Raw genomic sequence first — 27,130 nt, 5'->3', positions numbered from 1 at the left:
TGAATGAAAACCTCCGTGTGTTTGGAAACTGCAGAACAAGAAGAAAACCATTAACAACCTATTTTTGCCTTTTTATAAGTTTAAAAACTGATTGTGGTTGGGAAGGAGGAAGAAATAGGTTGCATTTTTGTATGTGAACTTGAGAGGTAAAGTATTTCCTCTTTTATGCTGTACTGAATAAGGCACATGCCTTCTTTGCAGATCCAAAGAAAAGCAGGATTAATTGGAATAAGACAAGAAAAAAAAAAGTAGGAAGAATAGAATACCATTCTCCTTCTGTGTTGAAACTGGAAATTGACAAGTTAGGGCAAATCTGATTTTGCACAAGCAAAATGTTGCACGTGGTTTAATCTCCTTTTTACAAAAAAAGCCATGTTTCCATGATTTGGCTTTGTTTTACCTAAGTCTGTACATGTGTTTTAATGTCTTTTATTTGGTGTTCTTCATAATGCGTAAACTTGACTTTTATCTTAGAGCTTTGGAATTTGCTGGCATCAAGGGCAGATGGTGCCAATGGGTCATGATGGTTGTGGTGAGGAACAGCTTGTCTCCAAGATGACAGCTGAAAGTTAATTGGGAGAAGGATTTATCTCCCAAAGTTATTGTACGGGTAGTGGTAGGAACCACTAAGAATTGGCATGGTCTGTGCTTTGGCTTAGTGTCTTAAGGAAAGTGAGGAATGTGACTCTTCCTGCATGTTGGTTGCTGGGCAGACCTGAATTCTTGCACCTTAGTTACTGCTTATCCTTTTTACTGCCCAAGGTATTTTATATTGGCGTTTGTGTGAATTATTTCACCCCGTGCAGACAGTGATAAGTGCACTGAAAGGACCTGCATCTATATACAGTGTGATTCTTGGGAGATACTAGTGGAAACATACAGATATTTTGTGTCCTTCTCCTAAAGAAATTAAGTCTATAGTGTACAAGGTTAGTGTGTATGCCTCCTTGCACTGTCACTTCACACAAGCTTGATGTTTCTCTAATTGCTATTTACATGTCTTTCATCATGCTAGGGCAAGGCTAGTCTGTTACCACTAGCACCTCCTACTGCTGTAGGTCATGCTGACTGATACCATCCCTTGTTCAAATGCTGGTGCTTGGAGGGGATATAAATGTGAATGTTTAAATAACACTGTACAATGCTTTCTTTGCTTACATGAATCTGCAAAGAGGTGTCTCATTGCTTCTTTCGTGCTGGAGGGACACAAGTCTTTGAGAAGAATCACTGCGTTAGTACACTTAAGAAGCCTTTCCTAGAAGCATGGCCAAGTGCTGTTACACCTATTAGCCCAGGGCAGTTTGAACCATTTAACTGAAATTGGTTTGCAAGAAAATGATGGACAAATACTGTACTTTAGCAGTACCTGTGCCTATATTAAAATGGGCAGAGTGCAGTTTGGTTATGGGAAGCATGGTTCAGTGTGGGGAACTTCATGGGCAGTGGGGGTGCTGAGACTGTGCACTTTGGAGGAAAAGGTCTGACTAGTAAGCAAGCATTGGCATTTATGGCAAAGTGTTCTTGTTCATCACCTGATGTTACAAGGCAGAACTGCTTTGTCATCCCTGTCTGGTGTAGATAGCTTTGTGTTTCCTGTTGTGCCCTTACAAGGAACAACCACAGTGATCAGCATCCAAACTAGGCTTACTTGGCCTTCTTAGACATGACATTTTACTTCTTTCTCATCCACCAAGCCAGAGAAATGTCCAGCAAGGGAAGAGGTAAGCTCAGAAGTGCAGGTTCAGTTATTGTCCTGCACCTCTCAGCCTCTCATGTCTCCCAAAATCTCAGGCTGCCAGCTGTGTGCTGAAGCATGTGCAGCAGTCTCAAAAGACTATGCCTGCTAAACGCACCCCAAGCCACCCATTTGCCATCTGAACACCACATGATGGTAAAGCATGGCAGCTTTTGTCTGGGGGCCTGGGGCAGAAGGAAGCGAGCTATTCTTCTGCAGCCCAAAATGCCAGGTCCTTGCCTCTTCGAAGAGCAGATTTCCCTAGAGGCGAAGGCCTGGCATTTCAGAGCTGAGAAGCAAAAATTATCTTTGATGCCATGGAAACCAAACAAAGAACAATAGTAGTTTGTTACTTTTCTTGCCTCAACAAAAAGCCAATAGTGTAGCCCTCAAGGATAGCATCCTTAGCAACCACCCTGCTGCTGACAAGTCTGAGTGGTGAAGAGAGGAGCACAAGAGGACGTGTTTAGAGAACACTTGGCGCTGTTAAAATAAAGGTTATGGGTAGAGGGCTTAAGGATGGATAGAAGATTTCTTAAGGCTGAAAAGAAGCACAGGGAACTAACGCAACTGACTGACCATGAACTGGGAACTCCCTTTACAGGGTCTTGTAAACATTGAGGAAAAGCCTTGCTGTGACCCATAGGAGTGGGAGATGTGGACAGCTTCTGGAGGTTGTAAACAGGCGAGCAGACCTTCTGGAAGAACAAGCTGCAGCAAACGCTGTCCTTCTCTTCCTCCTCAGGCGCAGCATGGCAGCCTCAAGGGCCTTCTCAACGACAAATGCTCAAGAATGCTGTGTGACAGTAGCAGCAGGCCGTTTTGCAGATTCTCAAGCTGTATTTTCTCCTTTGCCCCTTTATAAGTCACAGGTCTGGGGAGCCACCTCCAAGCCTGAGTGTGAGCTGCAGCAACAGCCTTTGAATCACGCTGGATTGACCGCCAGAAAGCTGCAGACTTACCTAGCTGTCAGCTGTGAGGCCCAGCACAGATACACGTACGGGCTGTAGATCCGTTTTAACTTTGTTGGTATTTTTATAATGCGTATTTTTTTTCACTCTTTGAAATTATTTCTGGTACTACTTATGCCCAATTTTTTATATTCAGAATTGTCTCTTTTTGCACTGTTGTTTTTTTAAAATGTCAATTATTTTTGATTTTCAAAGCAATTTAGTAGCAAGAGTTACATGCAAGCCTGATGCCCAAACAGAAAAAGCAGTCTTCAGTCTTCGCAGTTTTCACGGGATATCTTACTTTCTAAAATTCTCGTTAAATGTGTATGAAAATTACATGAAGTGTAAAGAAACTACACTGCTGTACTTCCATGAAATGTAAATTTAACATGAAATAAGAAATTCAGTTTAAAGGCTTCCAAGATCACATTCTGCGTTCCTGTCTGCTGCTGGTTCCAGATGTGCATGACCCCAGATGTGTCCCAGCTTCAGGGAAGATGCAGTCCCAAATTGGTGATCCCTGGGGACCTTCTGAAGCACACCATAGCTCTGTCCGCGTTCAGATGTGTGCAGAGATGCAACCTTGCTTTCCTGTGGTGCAGAGTGAGGAAGGGGTCAGGATGTTCTGCCAGGCCAGGAGAGCTGGAAGCTCTTTCATACCGGTGATGTGGAGCCTCGCACCTCAGGCCAGCAGTATCTGCTTCAAAACAAGGCATCTCATTGCTGCAGTCAGGGTCTGGCCATATGCAGGGGGTTGGTTACTGAAGTAATCGAACACAGACCTCTGAATGGCGAGGGGAGATCACATTTTGATGTGCAGCTCTGCACTGGTGTTCGTGGAAATGCTCTTATTTTTAACCCTGAGGTTCTGTGGTGACTGCTGTCAAAGGTGGCAGCATCAGAAGTAGAATCATTTCCCATCAAATGGTGTTTGTGTCACTGGGCTAGGGATAGTGCTCTTGCCTTAAGTGAGGTTAACATGAGAGGTCCTTCCTCTTGCTTGGCTGGTGGTGTACTTCTCTTTCTCCCCCTGCTCTTATAACTGCTGGCAGTCATGCCAAAACTGAGGCAAGAGCTATTGCCATATTTCATTGTGTAGCTTGCAAAACTATAGCCTTCTGAAGACCAGTGGTGGCCACAAGCTGCTGGGTCTTTGCAGAGGCCAGCATCACAGTCAGTGTCATCCTTTTCCACTTGAAATTAGCATATGCTAGCCAAAAGGTGAGGGTGGGAAAGGAACTGGTGACTCCAATCTCAAGTCAGATAATTCCAGCTGTGCAGCTCAGTGTAGTCTGGAAATAGTTTCAAAACATATAGGGCCTAGACACAGGAGAGAAGGTCCTGGGCAGCATGCTGAGCATTTGGACAGGTTGCTGAAGGCCTTCTGCAGGCAGAGGTAGCCTGCCACTTTGTTTAGAATCTAAATGCCTTATTTCTAAAGGCAAATGAAGCCTTTGAGTTTTTGTTACTCTTTCCTGTATTTTTTTTTGTTCCTCTATTTTTGATGAGAGCGCTGTTTTTTAGTTATTTTTCTTATCATTGGCTAGATGCTGAGCTTGGTTTTTTACTCTGTTTAGAGGAGCAGGCGGCTTCATAGAGTGCTTAATTACTGTAGTTCTGGGAATTGGGTATTTAGAGTTTGCTTCTAGCTTGCTTCACAACAGAATGTGATGCCTCCTCATCAATGGGCTCCACTATTAGACTTTGCAACAGTGAAACCAAAGTACTGTAAAGAGCAGAAAATAACCTGAAACTGATAAAAATGGAGAAGCTACTGAGAGGTGTGGAGATGTGGATGTGATTGTTAGTCATTTTAAGGTAAGAAGTGACTGTAGAATGCATATATGGAAAACAATGTGTGTACACAGTATTACTGACTGTGCCACCATTGGCGATATTTTAGAGAAGGACCCAAAAAAATGTACTGGTTTTTTTGGGCTCTTCAGACATGATGGGTGCAGAAATCTTATTCTATAGCATTATTAGACAACTATTAACTTCTGCAGAGATGTATGAACTTAATTCGTGGTTGAAACATTATGCGTAAGAGAATTTTAAAAGCTTGATTATGGAGGAATGATTATAAAGTGTAATAGCATGCAGATAGAAGTGGAAATCTTTTATAGTAGTCTAGAGGATTTGGAAATATTCTATTTCATTAAATGTATTCCTTAGAATGCTTTTGAAATCTTGTCATGAATAAACTCTGTGTTAGCACAACTCTTTGTTTCAAAGTAAATGTTTCATTATTGCAGAAAAATTGCACACTCTTAACATACAACCCAACAAAAGAACTCCCTTGACCTTCCCACAGCTTGCTAGAATGTGGAACCTAAATTAGATTTGGAGAAAAAACTTCATGTAGAGTTTTTTTTTTTCTTCCTCATACTAAAACCTTGAATGTAGTGTTTTCTCTTAACTGTTCTTGGCACTCTTGCTTGGCAGTGTTTACATGACAAAAGAACTATAAGACCCAGATAGATAAATGAAGATAAATAATAAACTCTTTTTAACATAGACCCCAGTAGGTGAACACAAAAGAAAAGCAAACTTTTCTCCATGCTTTTTGAACATGTGTTTTTGTACCTTTCTGTTTAATTTTGCAGGCAATCCTAAAACAAGCGCTGATTTTTGGGAAGGAATTTGGAAGGAGAGAAGGTGGTTGACTGGCAACGTGAAGGGGAACCAGTTTTGGGGAGGGCTTTGGGAAGGTGCTCTGGACTTTGAGGAGAGCACAGTAAAGATGTTGGAGGGGAAACACAAAGGAGGAAGCAAATGGAATTACCTAGTTGAGGATCTTCAGTTTTTCTGGGAGTTTCTGATCATGAGGAAAAATTTCTTGATTCTTCCTGATACTTAAACATTTAATCCACAGCATAATTGCTTACCAGCAGTTTTCCTTTATGACATATTTGTTAAATATTGCCTCAGGATGCCAACAAATTAGATAAACAGCTTTTGCCTTAGAAGCCTAAAAATCAAGGAGTGTCAACTTCTTCCTTTACCTTTATGCAATAGAAGTGTACCTTAAAAAGCGTTTGGCATTCAACAACTCTGCAAATGAAGTTACCTTATTTGTGAGGAAGAGATCCAGGTCTGTGGTTCTACTAGAAGCTGCATGTTGAATTTTTGGAGGAGGATCTAATGAATTCTCTCAGTTGGCAACTAGAAACTTCTGAAAATGTTTGTTAACGTGCCAGAGGTGTATGTGGTGCTTAAGAGGTTGATCTTTGTCCCAGAAGACCTCCAGTTGAAACATTCCCTCCTTTGACACGCAAGTTTTGAGTTTGCCCTGAGAAACTACAAAACATAGGAGGGACAGAAATCTATGTATATTAACTACTTGAATAGTTAGCACCTGCCAGTTCTCTTGCTATGGTGTTAATTTCTAAATTAATGATACATGGCTAGCTACCTTTTTTTAAGGCAGTTTTAGGAATCGTTTCTGTTGTGCACCTTGTTATTAAAAGGATTTAATAAAGCGCACCAGAGAACCTTGTTTATAATTCTGTATTTTGTGTTCTTCAGACTTAAAAAGCCTCTAATTTGCTTTCTCCTCCTCAGTGGTCTCTGAATTATTTTGTGTCCAGAATACCTGTAAGGCTTTGATTATTGTGATGTGGTAAGAATTGAGTAATCGATTGCCAGGTTCCATTAAGCATAGAAAGTATAAAAATTCATTATTTTTTCTTTTTAAAATGTTTATTTTCAATGTGATCTCAATTTTTATTTACTTGCAAGTTGTTTTTTTTTCCACCCCACTAAGGACAAACAGAAAACTTCTCCTTTCATCTTCTGTCTCTCTGATTTATGATAAATTTAGTTTCCTTCGGCCTGGCATTTGCTTCAGCAGGCAGTCTTCCTTCAAGTACCACCCTGATTGATGTATAATCTTTGATATCTTCCATTAGCCTCCAGGATCACTAAGTTCAAGGCCCTCTTGGAACCTAAGGAGCCCTGCCGAGGAACTGAAGGCCTTCAGAGTCCTTGGGGTGATTGACAAGGTAATTCTTCAGTGTCTCTTCAAGAGTTCAGTCATAAATCGACTGCATGCTGACATTTTGTCTTTGAAGCTGTGGATCTTAAGGATATGAAACAAAAGGGGAAAATGACTCAAATGCATCTGCACTTTAAAATAACAAAAATAGAAGAAAAAAGGCTTTTATCTAAGCAATTCATGTAAGGTCATGCAAAATATATTTGAGGTAAAGGATAAGGTACATGTTTGGTGGCATTCAATAGGATGAGGCCTGTTTTTCAAAAATGAAGTCATGGTTACCATTGTGGGGTAAGGACGAGTTGATGTATTTTCAGTTGAATAATCTGGTGAATACTTGAAATATAGAAGGGTAGAAATTCCTACTTTTGAACTGTCACTTGAAGTGGAGGCTGGGGACACACATGACTGTTCTCCTTCCCTGAGAATTTGGAATTGAAATCCCCCACCAAGACAGAGATTCAGCAATGAAGCCAAGCTTATTTTTGACTCATGCAAATAATGTCTTCCAAAATCCCAGGGTAATACCCCTCTGTAAACAGTAAAGGACCATACGGATTTTTTGCAAGCCTAATTAAGAGACCAGAAGAATTGCTGCATTGTTTTGATAATGCTGATTAGTTATCACCTTACCAAATACTTTTAAGATGATGTATTATTCAGCAATGTGGCAGTGGCTAATGCAGGCTGTAAAGGCTCATTTCCTTTTTGCCATGCCAATTCCCTTGTGCCTTTTGATAGTTCCTTATGTAGTCCCTGGTTTGTGCATGATGTATTGATGCATGGTCAATTTATGCAGTTGTAATGTGCATCAGAAAACCTGTAGCTGGTCTCTTAAGGTCTGTATTTCTCAGTTTCTTTTTCTTGTTGGACTGAACCTAGCTACGGGGACTGATTTTTTTTGTTTTTCTTTGCCTGTTTTGTTGTAATTATGTGCATAAGTTGATAACTTCTCCTCAGAGGGCTATATACATTAGGTATTATGGTTGTTTTTATAGCACACAAGGTTTTCTCAGCTCTGACTTCATATTCATTGTATCTTCTTTTATCAGTTGTAAGTACAGAATTTAGCCTGTGTTCCACTCTGTATACATATCAGAGAGACAGGTTGGAAAGAGCACCTATCTGTTGGATTAGTAGGCACTAACTAAATTAGTAGCCACTAAATGGATGCAGCAGGCATGGACTTTGTGAATTAGTCTGACAATGTGAGGCTGCAGAAGTGTTGGAAATGAACGAAGAAAGACCTTTTAAGTATCTTCGTTCTTGTTTGAATATGATGAACAGTGACTGGAGAAGGTGCTTGATCAGAATGAAGCTTGGCGTTATCAGATCTCCTAGATCTCTCTGAGCACAGCTCTAGTAAGTGTCCCAGGAGTGAGCTGAATGTGTCCAGATCATTGAGGCAGAGTTGGGAAGAATCAGGGTTCTGGTGAGGACAAAAATACAAGATCTTAGTGTTGGAGATGTGCGTGAGGAGTAACAGGCCCATGTATACAGCTGATATGCTCATGTGTAAACAATATCATAGGGGTCAGAGTTAATGTTTAATTATTGTATGTAAAAAGGAGTAATATTCTTTCAGGTGTCTGTACTCTGCATACCTGCTTCCAGATTCTCCTTATGATGAACTTAATCTTATTCTGACTACACTGTCTTTTTTTCATATATTTTTAAGTGCTCATGAAGTTGAGGCAAATGAAAAGCTGCTTTAAGCCCAAACGTTCAGAGCATGTTTTATTTGGTTTTATAATGCATACACAAAACGCACGTGAATATGAAGCAAAAATGTGCACATGTATCTGTGTGCTAGAGACGATGCCCCTGCCTTTTGGTTTAAAGCACCATCTCACTTCCTTCCTCACCATCACTGTTCTTTGCCTCTTTCTCTGATTGCATATGCTCTAAAGCTCACATCATGGAGAAATCAAAACAGATGTGTAAATATCCTCTCTGGAGCCACAAAGATGACACAGAGTGTTTGTTCTTGAAAATGGATTCTGATTTTTCAGAGCTAGTGCTGAAGATGCTATGCTTTTGGGCACAAGTCTGTAACTGATTCAGCATCTCGCAGAGTTTTGCCTGAAAATACTCTTCTCCTATTCTAACCCTGAGGTAGCTGCTTCAGTTTCAGCAGAAAATGGGTGTGTGGATAGTAATGAGCCACTGGCATTTTTACTGCTGTCTTGCCTAATCCTGTGCAAGACTGGCTTCAACACACGGACTTAAAAATGGTGGTGGTTGGTTTGCAAACTTGTTCTCCCACTGCTGCTTGAAGCCCAGAGTGATGTCTGCCTGCTGCAGTGCTGCCTCGAGAAAACCAGCTGTTAACCTGGTTAAATGCTGAAAGGTTCAGTGCTTTTCCTTAGAGTAGTGTCAGTCTTTGTTCTTCTTTTGAAGCCTCTTGAAGTGTTTTGAATTGGCTTCATTTTCACAGGCAAAATGCTTGTTGCTACCTGAAACTCCGGGTTTTTAGAACTGTTTTAGGCTAGGCAGAATGATTAGACATTTCATTTTAGCCTAGTTTATTCCCAATGTGCCATCTTTCCCTTTCCGTCTGCCTTTCCACCTTCCTTGTCACCTGAATAATTTTTGCTGTGTTTACCCTTTTCCGCTGAATCTGAGAGAGTTAGAGACCTTAGCATTATTAAACTCCTCACAATATTGTGAAAATTCACAGAATGACCATAGCTGTGCCTCGCCTCCCATCCTTCTGCTTCTCTCTTGCAAAGGCTGTGGTATAAATCTGACTATTAATGGACCCAAGAGGACCTACACTTTGCTTAAGGAAACCAGGTTTCTTGAATTGTGCTGCTGCTGCTGTATTTGCTCACTTCATGGTGTCAAAGGTTAACTAGGTGGTGCTTGCAGGTATTTTATGTGTTTATTATGGGAAGAGTCTACCTGTGAGTAGGTTTCTGAAAACAGAGGTTTAATCTAATTATAAAGGTTGCTTTTGTCCTGCAAATGCTGTGGGCTCTGAGGTGCTGTGGGTTGGACAGCAAAGCTCTTGTTAGTGTTACCAGACGTACTGCATTGAAAACATGCTAATATCTAAATATTTTAGCTACTGTTATCGCCAACCAAGAATGATCAATTGTTTTATCAGTTCATGTACCTTAAAGTAGAAAACTTCTTTTTGGAATAGCAAAGATTTCTGCTTTCAAAATTTGCCTAATTAAAAACCAAGGTTGCAGATTCTGTGCTGAGTTTCTGCCCTAGGCAAATCTTTCTTTTGAAGCTATAACTGGCCCCTAAAGAAACGACTTTGTTATGGTGCTGCTGGATACCTTCACAATGCTGTTTCAAACCTGATTTCTTATTCTTTAGAACCCTCTGTTATTTAGATTCATTCAATTTAAAGCTTCGTCTTGAAAGCAGAGTGCATTAAGTAATAACTATGCTTCTGTAACCATTGACTGTCTTTAATGTCTTTTCTATCCCCTCCCCTGGTCCCCCATCAAGCCACATTGTCTGTATTGGCACTGGTGTGACTGTGATCAGTTCTTCTGCAGATGTCTGTACGTTTGGGCTTGTTGTTCAATACGCTGTTTGTTAAGCTTTATTATACAGTCTGAAATCTTATAAAATACTTTCATCAGGGCCTTGCTAAAAATATTTTGGGAGATTCTGAAGAGGATTCTAGAAGTAGATAACTTTTCTGAAGAACTGGAAGCAATTCTGTTAATTATAGGTTATTTTTTGTGGCTGTTGTGCTATCGTGAGAAGTCATAACTCTGATGGTAGTACATTTTAATGAATTGACCTTAGAAATATGCAGAAGAACCAAATCAGTATTATTAATTATTTAGAAAGTGTGATTACTACTTGTCTACTTGATGAGTGAAAGTGCCAAAAAGCAGAAGTATATAGAATATATGTAGAGTTCGCATGCATAATTTGCAGACCCATAGTTGAATTCAAACAGGTTATGGTTAGTGTTAATGGATTTTAATCAGAGGATAGGAGAAATGGGCTCTTTTTATGGCAGTGTGTGTGCTGTGTGTGCATGAATAACAGGACATAGGTAACTATGTGTTTGTTAGAACATAGTGTTTGTTAGAAACTTAAATAGTCGGCATTTTATTTTGAGGTGAGGTTAAAGACTGTTGCAGTTGTGAAATTGAGTGGACTGTAGCAGATGTTTTCTCTCATCTGGCTTTCAGGTGCACACTGCCAAGTGTCTTTAGATCGTCTTATGGATTTGAATGAGTGGCTGTGTGTACGTAAGAGGTGTGGGGAAAAGGGAGCCGTAATAAACAGCACAATCGAGTACAGACATTCATTCTTGTTTCATTACGAAGGTTAGAAAGAGAAACTGGCTGCAAACATGTTATAATGAATTCAACAGACTTGCAAGTTTTCCTCATCCAAACATGGCATAATGGAAAATAGCAGTGGCAAAAATGGTTAATAAACTGAAACTGAGTAATAACAGTAACTATTAATACTGATAAAGAAACTTTTAAGAGCTTGTTTTACGTTTTGATAACCCTTTAGTTTAAGTGACTTGCCAAGTCCTACAAAATCAAATCAACTACAGAGTTGTTGTCAAAACTGATTTCTTGGCTCACTACCTTCCTTCCCCTACTGCTGCGGGATTATTCCTAAGCTACAGTCAGGTTTCAAGCCCCAAGTAACAAAGCTTGCTCAACTTTAAAATGTGATCTCTCTCCCAGCTAGAAAGAGTGCTGTGCCGCCTTCCCTGCCCTTAAACACCTCCCACTTGTTTTCCTGAAGTGTTTCCATTTATACCAGTCTGAACTTTTCTGATTGTTTTGTTGTTATAACCCTTAGTCTCTCTCTAGCTTCTTTCTTGTTTGTCTCGCTAAAATTTCTTTTGACTTTAGTGAATGTTTTGTTTCATCTGACATAGAATGGTCCTAAGATTGGGTAAAGTAACGCAGATTTTGCCCTTCCCTTTATAAAATAGAAATTAAATTATTGAATATTCCAGTGCAGGCTGAACTATATGCATGTTCTGGCCTCCAGAAAGAAATAATTTATAGAGATATTATCTTTTAAACCAAAATTATTTAAGTTTGTCTTCCTAACTATTACTAAGTTGCTTAGTATGTAATTGATGCTAGGCAATTACTCTGTGATGCTGAGTGGCATTTCATATTGTAAACTGTATTGTCTCATAAAACCTGCTGGATATATTTTCAAGGTTAGTATTTCACCATTTGTCATTTATTGGCCAGTTTTTAGTTTGCTCTAAGAACGTGGACTTTCCTCTATGTTACCAACCAACTAAAAGTATTTAAAAATTCAGATTTGAATATATGCTGCTTTCTTAGCATTTGCATTATTTAAAGCTGCACTGTTTGTCTTTTAAGTACACTATTATTGCAAGTCATAGAATATATGAGCTGTAAGTTCCTTAGAATAATGGTTTGAAAGGAGGAATAATTGCAAACTGAAGATAATTCATATTGCACAGGTACAAGGATAAGCAATAATCGCATTTTTCATACATATTAGCCAAATGTAATCTCTTTTTATAACGACAGAGGGAGACGAGCGAGAGTCCGGGTGGCGTAATCTGAAAAGTGACGAGAATAAATCTGTGTTAAATAGATCTTTTAATCCCGGTAGCCTTGACAGCCAGCACAGCTGTGCCCTGAGTGCGGCACCCAGCTGTGTGCCAGCCCTTGCTAAGGTTTTCTTGCAGTCCCAAATACTCATGCTAGGCTCAGGTGACCAACTCGACTCATTCCTGGTTGTCTGTCACGACCTGTAACGGGATTTTCCAACTGGTGAGGTAAATGCAAGGAGAAGAATCCTAGGTGATCATCTGATACATCTGTGAGTTTATAGAACTTTTGCTAGAGAATCTATCCTATGATAAGAGTGTGTTTGTTTAGGAGATAAGGACCAGAATTAATAAATGGCCCACTGGTGACATTATTACATGATGTCTTTTCAGTGTAGAACAGCAATTTAATAACAAAATGGAGATGGTTTTAAAGTAATCCCTTCGCTCTGGTGTGTCTTCAAAACCTTTCTGGTATCTGGTATGGCACAAAGACATCCTATTCCATTTTCTTTGATCAGGCACGAGCTGTTTTTCAACCCGTGTTAGTGAACTTAAAGCCACATTTTTGTAAGCAAATGTGTTTCAAGGTGTTTATTTTGATCAGTGTTAAAACCTGTTCAAGTAAATAAAAAGCACAGGCCTGTGCCATGTCCTGAAAGTGTGGAGACTGGAAAAAAATCGGTATTAGATGCTGGGTGGGGAGGAAGGGAGGGGAAAAAGCCCAGAAAAGAAAGGAGGACTGGGGAAGCAAAGGTCTGCAGTGTGATGGAGGACAGCATTTATGTTAAAGCCACCTGCAGGAGAGCAGTGCGTTTAGAGCAGTCCTTAGATCTTCTGGTGTTGTCCCCAGCGACCTTGGTTGGGTGATCGGTAGGGTGACTAATGGTTCACCACGTTCTTTTTTCCTGGTGACTTGCCTCTTGCCTGCCTCTGGGTTTGTGATTCCCCTTATGCTGACTTCTGCAGTATTCCTTCACTCTCTTATCTCAGGGCTTTGATGCATATGTTCTGAAGGTGGCCACCGTGACTTTGGGTGGCAGCAGATGGTAAACCTTCAGGCTGCCACCGGCTATACTGGTGTTAAGTTGGAAACTTAACGTTTGATGAAGAATCAGTAGTGCATATGAAAGAGCTTTTACTGCAGAAATATCTTTTAATTAAAAAAAATTAGCATACTGAAACATTTGCTAATTTCTGTGCATTTAAAGGATCCTAAAATTAACTGTTTTCTTAAAGCTAGGCTATGGTTATTTACCAGGCAGGTTTTATTTTATTTTTCTCCAATTAATTGTACCTACTATATTGAATTGAATTTAATTTATTTTCCACTAAGCTGCTGGATACACTGTAAATCAAATCTAAGAAGCTAATTTTTTTAAGTAGCTGCTGTCAGCATCAGAATTAACCCTTGACTTAGGAAAAAAAATAAAAGTCACACGTAGAAAATCCTGTTTGGCATCAAGGAGGGGTATTGCTATCTGCCACTTTATTGAGATGCTGCCATGCAGTGCTGCTGCGTTCACTTGTTTTTTGGGATGTGCCTGAGAACTCAAGTGCTTGTACAAAATAGGGATGTCTGTGCTGCTGAAGACACTTACATTATATATTTATTTGTGTCAATTGCTATTTGCCTGTCAGTGTTTTTGGCCACGTCGAGGTTGTCATCAATGCAGAAATATAGGGAAAGAATGAGCAAGCAACAGTGCTGTAAAAGCCAGCATGATATGTAGACCTTGACTCTGTTCGTACATTAGTATTACAAATAGGATTTTGCCTTGTCTCCTTTTGTGTCACAGTCTAGTTGCTCAGTGCCCAGGAATGCCCTGCTGTGCATTCTTCTCCCTCCCCTCTGAGACAGGATGCTGAATATTACAGCCAACAGCTCATTGTTAGGAGATACTAAATATTACAGGTTACATAGTAGTCATCATCAGTGAAACAGGTTCATTCAGCTTATGTGAACTAGGAGCAGCCTAGTCTAATGCGAGCATCTCTGTGGTTTGCTCTGGAGAAGAGAATTATGCCGTAGGGAATGCTATGTGGAATCCTGTTTTGTCCCATCATGCCATTAGGGTGGAGACTTGTCACTTTGCATTTTAAAAAGAAATCTTAGAAAAAGAATTACTGAAGCACTCCCTTTTGCAATGGGAGAGAAGTGTGAAGGAATGCAAACAGGGAAGACTTGTTGGGGTAGCACTACTATCTAGAAATGATCTGTAAAGCATAAGGTGAGGAGAATAAGTTGGCATTTGGGTCTGTCCTGGTTTTGGCTGGCATGGAGTTAATTTGTCTTACTTGTCTTGTAATACTTGTCTTCACAAGTAGCCATTAGACGTGATGGAACCCTGCTTTCCTGGAGATGGCTGAACGATGGGAAGTAGTGAATGAATTCCTTGTTTTGCTTTGCTTGCACATGCAGCTTTTGCTTTTACCTATTAAGCTGTCTTTATCTCAACCCACGAATTTTCTCACTTTTACTCTTCCGATTCTCTCCCCCATCCCACCGGGGGGGAGTGAGTGAGTGGCTGTGTGGTGCTTAGTTGCCGGCTGGGGTTACATCATGACATTTCCAGCTTAAACCATGACAGGGTCAATGGCAGACTTACTGTTATGCACTTCTGCAGCAGCCTGGTAACGCATCCAAGAGCTGCTCACCTTTTCTCTGCTCTGGATGTGTGATAAAAAGTCAAGCAAATATACTTGTGACCTTCTCTTTCCTGGTCTTATCCCTTCCTGAAATGTCAGTTTTCTGGTAGTGATTTATTCATTCGTGTAGTCCTTTAATCATTTGGGTGAATCTGGTTAAACGACCTTTTTTGTAATATGCATGCAGGCTGCCTCCCCTTGAAGCAGGTTTTTGGTTTGGTGCGCCCATGTAAAGTCTGCAGTCTGCCAGGGCCAAATGGAGCATCACGAGGTGAATTTCTAAAGCTACTTTTATGGCTCTTCCTGGGCTTCTTGGAGTCCCTTTTGAGGTAAACAGTCTTGCAGAAAGGTCGGTATTGAATCAGCAAATAAATAATTTTCCGTGAAATGAAGTGGAGCTGTAGATGGTCATTACTGGGGGAAGGTATGATGCTTGATGGGAAGGAAAAAGAAGCTGGTTAGTAAGACTGGTTAGTCTATCTAGGTAGTTAACCTCAAAGGCACACATATATTATTTGTTGTTATTACAATTATAAAACTGTAGCTGCTACTTTTATTTTGGTGTTGTAATGTAACAACAGATGAAGTTAGCCCTAAAGGGATGCGTTATCTACTTTATTTGTGTTAGTGGTAGTCATTCTATATGTCGTCTTATAGGGCGAGGGCTCAGTAATCCGTTCTGTTACACCATATGCTAATACAGTGCTGATAAGCAAGTGTGAAAAATGAAAGGGAGGAATACATTAATTGTATTTGTGCAATAAGGTATGCTATCAAAGGTAATTATTTCATGACACTTTTAGTTATAGCAGTTGTTTTATCATGGAATAAAAGATAGCTTTAGGAGCCTTTTATTGGAAAGACAATTGTATCAAATTAGTACCAAATTAGATTTTTGTCTTTATAAAGGTGAGCAAACCCATGAGCAGTTTTTAAATTGGTGTCTTCTACTCTACAAATGAACAAATCCTGTTTGAGGGTTAAAGAAGCTATTATTCTGTCCTTTATGCTGACAGCTTCATTACTGATTGGCCTACTGTTGGTATTAAAAAAATGTTTGGCTCCTTATGATCTTTGTGCATGCAACTATAATATTAATACAGACCGTGGAACTGTTCATTAAGAAATGACTTTAAATGAGGTTGATGCTTGTAAATCTGGAGAGATACAGATGTTAAATGCTGCCATTCCTTTTCATATACAGCCGTATGGCTAATAATTTCCAAGTGGCTAAAGCTCTTGTTAGCAAGAGTGCTGGTGTGTTAAGAATGGCCCTATAAATAACTTTAAGAACTGAAGTTGAAGGTGCTTCTTTTAAAGACTATTGTTAACTAAACATTATTGCCAAACAGATGGAAAGCATTCACCAGCCTGATGTTTTTAGGTCTAATTATATTATCGCCAGTCCTGTACGGCTCAGTTGAAGAGGTGTATCCAGAGGCCAATTTATAATCATTTAGCCAACACCTGTTTGGGAGATATTGACAGTCAAAGGGCACATTTAAAAAAAAAAATCACATATGTTCTCGTATTTATTACCTCAATGTGAACAGCGTCTAGTTACAAACAAACTTGGGAGAGGAAGAAGGAAAGAGACTGTAAACACATAGTTGTTTCTGAACCATTTTTATCTTCTTTTGGCACCTCTTGTACAGTCGCTTTTATTTTTCTCTTGTTCTTTTGGTTTTCTTTATTGTTTGTCTGGTTTTTTTTTTAATTTTAATTTTATACCTTTTGGTTAAGCAAGGGTAACAAAATCAGTTTTACAGTTGTTGTTTATTCAGCTGGTTTCCACTGTTTCTGGAAGCCCCAGGAAAGAGTCCTGAAAAGTTGTTCGGCAAACTCAGTGGCCTGGGAACATTTGCATTTCCTTACGATGCCCTTGACATGGAAACAGTGTGTCATTCCTTTGCCAAAAAATCTCAGTAACACCAACTTCTATTGATCCCGCCCCGAAGATATAGAACAGCTTTTAAAATTGGGTGCAACCCTAGTAAAAGAGGAGGTCTTTGAGATGGAGAGGTGTCTGTCACTTTATTTCTTTTGGTGAAATTTGATGAGAGAGAAATGATTAGAAAAAACTCTTATTCTCCTCTTCTTGCTTGAGACACTCAGTGGTGCGATGGGGAAAGATGGAGGGCAGTGTTTTGAATGCGGCCATCCCAAAGAACAAAGATTGCTTTACTGCAGCCACTGCTTGGGGGAAGCCAGCACAACCCTGCCCTGAGACCTCCCCAGCTGGCCCAGCTGCCTGGGCCTTTTGCACATCTCCACCTCACCTCGCTGCGGGCACTGCACGGGACGGCTGTTTCTGCAGTTCCCTTAGCGTGAGGAAAGTCAGCATGTCAACCTGGTAGACTTCACCCTTTCAGAGATATCAGGGCACGACTGCATCACTGCCCCACATAGCAGGGAGATAAGGGAGACAGTGTGCTGTGTTGTCCTTCTCCTGTCACCTGATGAATCCAACACCATGTTACTCCTGACACGTCATTCCTCTGCAAGAAGTCTTGTTTGATGCAAGCTGACTTGGTCTTCACTGCATCTTGTCTATTGACTTGGAGTTGCTGCATCTTGTCTGTTGAACTCAAAGTTTGGTAACCCCAGTGCTGGCATTTGTGGTCCTTGAGCTGTTTGATTTTTTGCAGCCTAAATATTTTGGTATAACTGTATGTGAATATTTATACTGGAAGTTTACAATGTCTATTATAAATAGTGAGTGCACACTCGTGTTCTTGTTCCTAGAGGAGGTTGGGCTTGTGCTTGTGCTGCTCCTGTGGCTGTCTTGCAGCTGGTGCTTTTCAAGTACGTCTGTGTTCTTAGTTTGAAAACAATTAATTCCTGAGCAGGGTGATTTGAAGACAGAGATGCGGAGGGTTCCAGCTCCCTAAAGATGCAGTTTCCCAAATATATATATACACAAATATATATTTTTGTTTGTTTTGCTTTCAACACATAAATAAATGGAGCTTGCTAAGAGAGTAGTTGTTATTTAGTACTTCTCTCATTGCTGTGCTGTGTTTAAAGTGCTTTCAGTAGAGGTGATGCACTCCTAACAGAGATGCTCTCTGCACCTGTGGGTGTTCTCTCTGCAGTGAACCTACTCACTCTTTTCTCCCTAAATAAATCCTCTTTTTTTTATTGTTACCTTAATACTAGTTTACAGAAGCACAAAGGAACTTCCTTGCAACCATTTCTGTTGTGGCTTATGAGTGCTGCAAAACAAAAATGGCAGCGGAGGAATGAGTCAGCAGTGACTATACAGTTGATAAAACATTTTTTTTGGCCTGGACGTGCGTGTGGCCAGCTTTTAATTTAGCTTCCTGGAAGGCAGGTATGTAGCCATCCCGCAAAAAAAAAAAAAAAAACCAAAAAAAAACCCAACACAAAAACCCCCTCTGGTAACCCACTGGTAGGCAACACATTTGATGTGTAGGAAGGGTGGTGGCGAAGGAAGGTAGGTACGGTGAGGATTCAAGTGAAGTGACATAGGAAGGTAATGCTATGTCAAGGTCAATTTTTGTGCTTCTTTGTGTTGCTACCATTGCTTTTCTATAAATTGGGTTCTGCTAGATTATAGCTGTAATTATAAAGTACTGGTTATTTCTGTTACCAAGTTAGGATTCATTCTTTAAGGTAGCTGATTGGGAATCAGGTGACATTCTGGTAGTTGTCTAGAGATATATATCCTCAGTCATATTTGTTTCCTAAAAAAAGACTGGTTATCAAATGTATACTGCAGGGATTTAATTTTTTTTAATCATTACTTATATCACTTCCTTTGTAAGAGTATTCAACAGTAGATTTAAGAACTGTGTTTTGTTAACTTGCTCAGTGAATCTTAAATATTTCTCTGAATACTTTTTGCTTAGGTTTTGCTTGTAATGGACACTAGAACACAGCAGACTTTTATTCTGAAGGTGAGTAAAGTCTGTTATTACTCCTCTAAACAGCTTGGCCTCCTAAATTATACCACCACACAAAGATAAATTTGCATCTAATGTATAGAGTTATCTCTGCGATACAGCGTTATGTTAATACATATATCCCTATGAAGTGCACTGGAATTCTTTTTGTTGATATTCAGTTGCTTTCCCGTCCTTTCTCTTAACATCTCTAGTGCTCAGATGTGTTGGTTTACTCACTTGAGTTGCCACTGGTTATTGAGGCCAACAACTTAGCAGGCTTTGGTAAAGAATCACAGTTTCAGTGTCTGCTTAAAACATCTGTAAAGCCCTGGTGGCTCAGGACATGTGCAGGCTGCTGGTGAAGGTGAAAATTCTCCTTAGCCCAAGTACATTCACAACAATTTGTGTTTGGTTTTCCTTTAGCTGAAGAATCTGATATTGGCCAAAGTGGATTCTGGATGAAATGGACGACTGGTCTTATTCAAAATTGCTTTCCTGTGTTTTACATCAATCGGCTGTGAAATCTGAGTTTAATATTACTAACCGATTGAATTAACGAAGAGTTAATTGGTCAGAATAAAATTTTTCACATTAATCTTCTGTGTTTCAGAAAGTGCTCAGATCAAGATCCCAATATGCTCGGAACATCTGTGATGCTAGTTTAGTATGAGTATTGTTATTGTGGCCATTATTTCAGGTTCCCTTTGACATCAGTTCCACTGCTGATGGGAGGAAGGGCTGAAAAACCGTGTCCCAAACATGGAGCTCTAATTAGTTGTCAACATTTTGTAACTTCGCTTCAGGTCTGGCTTACAACCCTGCCTTAACTTTGTATTTCTGGCCTTTGAAGTTGTTTGTCTTTAGTATGTGCAGGGTACAGAAAACCTGTTTGTTGCTCAGAAAGGGTTATTTGTGAATATTGTATATTAGAACCTTACTTTATCTACTGGTAGATAGGGTAACATTGAACTTCCCATTTAACTACTTATGTTTATCAATATTGTAATAGGTCACACTATTGACATAATTTTTTTTCTCTTTCTCTCTTCTCTCCCTTTCTCCCTCCCACATCAATTTTTTAACTTCTGGCAACTTCATCTCTGTGCTACCTCCCAAAAATCATTACCTCTCAAGGAGACTAATCCTTTCCTTTCCTTTTTGTTGTGGTGGTTGTTGTCTTTAGTAAAGTACAATGGAAATGTGAGGATTACCTGTAAGGCTAAGGCATTCTTTTGTCTTTAGAACTTGAATTGAATTTTTTTAATAGTGTCTTTTGGTCACACACAAAAATGAAATTTTAAAAAAAGGTCACAGGGAAATAACTGAGTGTCATCCTGATGACTTAGTTTGAGAGAGATTCTAATAAAAACATTGACCCATGTAATTGATTTTAATGGCAGCTTTGTGCCATCTTCTGTTCTCTGGAAATGCGCCAGATGCCATCAGCACAGCCTCGGGGGACCGAGGGGCATAGAGCAGCAGATGAGTGGTTTCTCTGAAGCCCAGAGTAACTCGGATAGATTAGTTTGGTTGATAAACACAGAGCACAGCAGGCTCCAAAGGCAACTGAGGGTACAACTGACCTTTTTGTTCTCTGTCAGGGTCTAAGGAAAAGTAGTGAGTACAGCAGGAGCAGAACGACCATCATCCCCCGCTGTGTGCCCAACATGGTGTGTCTGCACAAGTACATCATCTCCGAGGAGTCTGTCTTTCTCGTGTTACAGCATGCAGAAGGTTTGTCTCTTGTTTAAGTATATTGTTGAAAAGAGTCAAAGGTTTAAGTTTTAATCAATGGAACATTTCATTGTCAAATTAATCTCTTATACATCTAATTAAAATATTTTAGTGTGCCTAAGAGATGTCATGTAAGACACCCCACGCCCATCCTCTGTCCCTCCCCCTTTTTCCCCCTCATTCTGTGGTGGATCTGATCCCTGTTTCAAATGGCCTCAAATCCTGATGGGTTACTTGAATTGTAGCAATATTGAAAGCTTCCAACTGTTTATTTTCTACAGGAGAGTGAATGCTTTGACTGCAACAACTATCTGCAGTATTTACAGTCATCTCTCAGAGATAAAGTCTTTGGCTACTTTTGTAAACTTTGGCTAGTATATCTTTTTAGCATCTTATAGTTAAAATGACAAGTATTTACACAAGAATTCAATAATTCTCTGCTAAAAAACATGAACATTTGCCTATTGGTTAATATCGCATAGTTATTCTGATCTGGATTTTTAAGAAAATAGCTAGTGGCATCACACAGGAGTTCAAAGCAGAACCACAGAGTTGTGCCTTCAAACTATTTATAAAATTCCTGTTAAATGTACAGGGAACAGGTGGCACAAAATAATTACATTTTGATTTTTTTCATCTAACACCTGGATTTAAATATTCCCTAAATGTAATTACCCATATTTGTTTAGAATGAGTGCAGAATACAAATTTTGGGATTGCTAATCGTTCTCTTTTTAGGAAATGTTAACAATTCAGTCAGAATGGGTGATGTGAAGGAACTAAGCTAACTGATAGAGAAGATAATTTTATTACATTGAATATTATCTCTTTTTTACCTAATAACTTAGATTTTGGCTTTTTCATGAACAATTTGTCACGTGAAGCCAGTTAACTTTAACTTTACAACATTGAATGACTGTTTCTGCTGTGTGTGACTTAATTTTGCCATGAACAGTGATGCATGAAGAAAAGCCTCACATTACAGAACTGTCTGATGGTGATCTTGAGGCTTTACAGTGCTGCTTTGTACAATGCTACTTTTCTTGAGGTGTGTGTAATTCAGCAGAATAACTTGGAGACTCTCACCCTGAACTGTAATCTCCACATAAGCTGGTACATTTTGTTTGGAGAAATAATATTTAAAAAAAAACCCCAAACAAACCCCAAAACAAATAAAAAAACTCTTGTCAGATATCAACTGCCCTTAAGGCTAGCATAATCAAAAGGATTAGAGACAGGATAAAATAATAATTTAAAAAAACCCCTGTTCCTAATATTTCTGCAGTTTCTGAAGACCTACACTTTTGCTTTTCTCTTCAGGAAGAACGTTCCTTCTCAAGACAGATGGAAAACTGGGTGAAGAAGTAGTGGAATTTGGGGGGAGTAGTGGTAGATGGAGAGAAAAAAAAAAAATTAAGGAAAGATTAATGTGACCAGTTGACAAAGATGATCTCCTGGAAGCGATAATTTTATTGTGACAACAGTGAAGAAGTCAAGACATTGCATGATCAGAGCTGTTTCATTTAAGAACAGAAACCTCAGCTTAAAGTTCGGGATGAATGGAGTGTTGTCCTTGACCAGGAGAGAGTCATTCCTTTTTATCTTTGACATGATCACAAGTCCAGTGAAATGTGCTTGGCCTGAATGTCTTGCTCTTACCAACATCATCTGTGACATGTTTTGAGTTCTATGGGGGAAGGATTCTTAATTTACTAAGTCCCTTCTAAATCAGGTTTGTGCAACACACAGCCTTGTGCAGCACCCCATGCCATTTGTTTGATCTGCCAACAGTGAAGGTGGTGTCTGTCAAGCATCTTCATTTTGGCTGGCCAGGCAGCAAACACATACTTGGGGGCAGCCACAGCTCATGTTGCCTTTCTCCCAGCTGTGGGTCAAATCCATGCAAGTAGGAAACATGGGAGGGAGATGGGTTATTTTGAGGTAGAGCTGGGAGAGGAGGTGCTGACGAGATATGAGTGCTTTCTACAGGGAGAGCTCTGAAGGGGAACAGGGGGTAGGGAGCATAGGAAGAACTGGGGAGCATTGCAGAGAGAGGATGGAGGACTGGCAGGCTGTGCTGGGGAGGAAGGGGAGAGCTGCGGGGACCAGAAGGAATTTCAGTGTGGGTGAGGGCTGTTGTTGGTAATGCATAATACATGGGATCGCTTGACTTGGATGCTTGTGGGTATAAGTTACAAACTGCATAGGGTTTTCCCTCATTTTCTGATAAAGCAGCAAGTAGTTTGGGAATGGATTCATCTCTATCCTTGTTCGCAAACCATTCAAAAATTATGGAGTGGTATAAGGACTTTTCCCTGATTTCCAGGGAATTAACAAGATCAATTTCTTTAAGGGTAGTCACCTGCCTTCATGAACTCACTGACTGGGCTCAGAACAGGCAAAGTGATAAGAAAAGGAGTGATATATTCTGTTCTAAAGAGGGATAGCTGAAGTACAAAGTCATGAGTAAATTGCCTGAGAATGCATTAACCCCCCCCCCTCCCTATATTGCAGGTGTAGGGCCTAATCCCAATTACCTAACTGGGGCAATAATTTTTTGTTGCCTTTGCATGGCCTCTGCATGTCACCCTGTTCCAGGAGACTGATGCTGGAAAGTGATTCAGGAGAAAGACTTCACTTTCAAGCTTTGGAATCCCTATAGATAAAGCTGTCTTAAAATTTCATCCATCTCAGACCAAATAAAAATAAAGGTACTCATAGTTTATTTTGGGAAAGGATAGAAATTTCTAGGACAATGCTTTTTAAGTGATAGTCTCTGAAATTTTATTCTGCAACTTCGTGAGTGGTCTTAGCATTCATACTGCAAGTAGTTCTGTTCCAATAGGAAAGAAGATACTGCCAGTCAAATTTATAACTATATTACTTTGTGGTGATGTATTATGTTAGGTATGTTACCTGCACCATTGGAAAGTTCAAGAGTAAACTATTTAAGTGGGCAATGGCTTGAGTTATAGCAAATTCAGAGGAGGTTTTAATGTTATGTACAGATATTATGTATTTGCTAAGCAGCTTGCAATTTCCTGTTCATAGTAAATTTTAGGTGTATTAAGTGCAGCACTATTGGGTTTTGTTTGGAATTCTGAAAGCTTGACCCCAGGCTCTTGCTCAAGATTAAGACTTTTTATGTTTTGGAAATCACGATGCCATTGCATGCTCAGAATTGATGAGTGAAGTCTTGGGTTCTCTTACAGGCTTTTCTCATGGTCACAGTTGGAGGCTTCAAGGGTGTCTCAGAAGCATGAAAGTCCATAAAGTTATCTTGTAGCTTTGTTGGAAAGCACTTGGCAAATTCTAGTGTGGTAGAGAGCCAATCTGATGTTAATAAGGCCTCGCTTCTTCTTGGCAATACTAACTCCAGAAATTTTAGAAACAGATGCTTCAAAAATAGGCTGGGGGGCTTCCATGGGACATCAAAGTTTAAGTGGCTGTTAGAAGCTGTCAAATCTCTTTAAGCGTAAACAAGCTGGAGTTCCTATCAATCTGGAGAGCACTCAAGAAACTTCATGCTGAAGAGGCTTGCTGCACGCAGGAATTGATAGACAACAAGGTGGTAGCATTTTGGCTTGCAAAGCTGAGGATTTGTCGTTAGGAAAGGAGATAGTACTAGCTGTAAAGATTGAACTGTGATCAGAAAATGTAGGAGAGGTGATATGGTCCTTGGCAAGTGACTTTTTCAGGAGACTGCTTTGAAATAATAGCTTTTGCTCAAAGTGCACCGGGAAGTGGGAGCTTTGCCTAAACTAGCAAACTTTGTAGCAGAGATTCACCAGCAGCAGTGGGAGCAGCCATGTATATAACACTCTGGTGTTTGTAACTACTGTCATGTTGGAGATTAGCTTCCAATTCATGTGTACGCTGCAACCCTACTGTGGCTGCCATTGGGATGCTGTGAAACATTATTGTTGTATCACGGTGGTGCCTACATGTCTGGTTCCCTTTTGGCGTAGAAACTGTACAAGCATAATTTTATGTAGTCGTTGTATATTAACATGATGAAATTTACCAGTAGACGTGTATTTATTGAAAGGAGGACAGTGATTCTAAGAAAACCATAAGGTTGTTCTTGTTCCAGCAAGGAAGAGTATTAATTTGCCTGAGGTGCATGAGTTATGCAGTAATGTAGAGAGTTGGGCTCGCTTTTGGAGAATAATTCAAGCAGATGTCTCAGTACTCTGTTTTTCTTCCCTATCTGATCACAATTATTTGGAAGCCTGGATTGTTCACTTAGACTTTGTTTGGGATTTCCTAAATACAGTGATTACTGCATTCTTAGCTGCATTCCAGTTCTGCAGGAATTGGAGTATATCATCCTTCAGAGTAAACTCATGGGCCAAGCTAGCAAAAGCCATTGATTTATTTTGGAATATGTCTCCTTAGTCAGCCAGTCTTTCAGGACGTGAAGCTGAAATGGTAAGTGTCTGAGCACTGGCTGAGGAAGAATCCAACAGGTCATGAATTTTTCTTGTCAGCTAGAACAAACACATGTTTAGGAGACTAAATTTGCTGATCTGTTAGGTTTCGTTTTATCTATAGTGTCTGTATCTTCTTCTCTTTCATGTTCCTGCGTCAAGCGCTATTAATAACAAAAAACTGCAGAAACGTTTGAAAGAATATAAAAATATTGTGGAACTAAGATTCCTAGCCAGCTTCATCACTTGGTCACTTTATGCTGAAATTTCCTGTTGATTATTTTGGACACTAACTTTTTAGATTCTTCCTCTCAAAGCAGAGGTATAACCTCCAGAGTGCTGGAAATGTGGTTAAGTAAGGCAATTCTAATAAGTAATTTTATATTGAATAACTGCAGAAGAATGTAGAGCTTGGTGATTTTCATGTGCTAATAAAACCAGAAAGAGTGAGCTGAGCTGGACTGTTTGTAGAGTCAGTGCATGGTAGCAGAAAATAATCTTAATAATTAGTTATGTTAATACTGTACTTCTGAAATTGTATTAAACACTAATAAACTTTAGCTTAAAATGGTAGCTTTTATAGTTATTTAGTATGTTAGACTATTTGACAATGACTGAAGCTTACTTGTTTGGATTGATTTCTGTAATTTTAGTTTTTATAGATTCCTGATACTATATTAGCATGGCTTGCTAATGGGTTTTCTTGATCTTACACAACACATGGGGAGAGGGGGAAAGATTATTAGTATGTCATTCATAAAGGCATAATTATATACCCAGATACAAATATCACTCTTGTTTGACCCTGGATTGGACACTTTCAGAAAGGAATAAAATTGTTGTTTTTCACTATAGAACACAATTATTGAATAGCATTTATTTACGTATTTCCACTTGACCAGGAGGCCAGTATTGAAATATTTGTATGTAAACATACTTGGACATAATAATTTTTTTGTATTTACTTGCATTTAACTCTAAATTGGAGTTGCAGTAAGTAGTAATTTCCACTGTGATTTCTAAGTCCGAATGATTATTAATGAGCAACTTCTTTTTTAAAAAGGTAAGATAATACATTTACAAAGAGAAAATGAGTCATTGTTGCCCTTCTGTCTGTTTTCACAGGTGGACAGTGGTGAATTCCTGAATACTGTAAGGATAAAGAAATTTTTTTTGTCTTTTGCAAATTTTAGGTTTGCTGAAAGCATTTGAAATAGAACATTTTTAAAAACATAGCCTGAACCTCTTGAGTTTTCCAGTGATTTTTTTCTGTGGGGTTTTGGAGGATTGATCTCAACACATTTGTTTTACTTCCTTAATCCCTCTTGGGTCTCCTTATTTCTTAAGTTACACTAAGACTTTGAGTAGAGGCCAAAATCTAGTGGAGGCTGCATGAAATCTTGCATGAAGTGAGGTGGAGGTAGCAGAAGACAGGAGTTGTCCTGAGAGCAGCTTGACCTGTCTATAGGTGAAAAGCTAAGTTGTGCCAGGATAATTCTTGCACTTTTCATACTGCTGGGCAGCCCAGCCCCTTCCTACCTTAATATAGGGGTACAAAACATCTAGGTCAGTGAGGGCCGTTCAGGTGTCACATGGAAAAGCACACCTGGTGTCCAGTAATGACACAGGAAAAAACCGTGACAATAGATCACAGAAATAAGGTTTTGAGCTTTCTGCATCCCTGGGTCAAAGCTCAACCCAGGCCTCCATTAGAAAGACCTTTTCTTACTACTTCCACCCGAGGAAGGATGGTGCTAATCCTTGCATTAAAGCCATGCCTGGAGGCTGAGGTGCTGTTGTGCCACGCACTGTCCAAAGCTGCAAAAATGTAATGTGGGTCTTCGTGGGTCATGTTCTGTGAACACCCTTTGAAACCTGAGATTTGTGTTTTCATAAGAAATTTGTGAAGCACAGATAATAAACACTAGTAATATGAAGATGGAAATATTTAGCATTTCTTGCACTAATTAATATGATGCAGGTGGGGTGGGGAGATTTTGTGTTTTATTAAATGCAGCAGGGGCGTGGTTGTCAAATGAGATTTTATTGTTTGGTATGAAACAACCCAGAATATTTTCATGCCTAGTTAATAAACTGGGCAAGGTTATTTTGCAAGCACTGTTTACTTAAAGTAATTTAATTGAAATTTTTAAGAAAATTAATTGTTATAAAAATATTGTTCCATCAG

The 27,130-nt window shown here is 39.6% G+C and overlaps 1 protein-coding gene across 5 annotated transcripts in view; it reads left to right on the top strand.

The window, feature by feature from the left end:
* Window positions 1-27,130, top strand: part of RPS6KC1 (ribosomal protein S6 kinase C1) — a 90,766-nt gene that overhangs the window by 42,346 nt on the left and 21,290 nt on the right. For 4 of the 5 annotated variants that reach the window (XM_059828226.1, XM_059828239.1, XM_059828218.1 and 1 more), the window contains 3 exons: window positions 6,600-6,692; window positions 18,743-18,790; window positions 20,380-20,512. In XM_059828226.1, coding sequence (XP_059684209.1) covers window positions 6,600-6,692; window positions 18,743-18,790; window positions 20,380-20,512 — 274 coding nt within the window. The remainder of the gene's footprint in view (window positions 1-6,599; window positions 6,693-18,742; window positions 18,791-20,379; window positions 20,513-27,130) is intronic. The other variant, XM_059828234.1, reaches the window with a different exon arrangement.

This window comes from Gavia stellata, chromosome 2, assembly GCF_030936135.1.
Source record: "Gavia stellata isolate bGavSte3 chromosome 2, bGavSte3.hap2, whole genome shotgun sequence".
NCBI lineage: Eukaryota > Metazoa > Chordata > Aves > Gaviiformes > Gaviidae > Gavia > Gavia stellata.
Note: the sequence above shows the minus strand (reverse complement) of the source record. Positions and strands in the feature narration are given on the sequence as shown.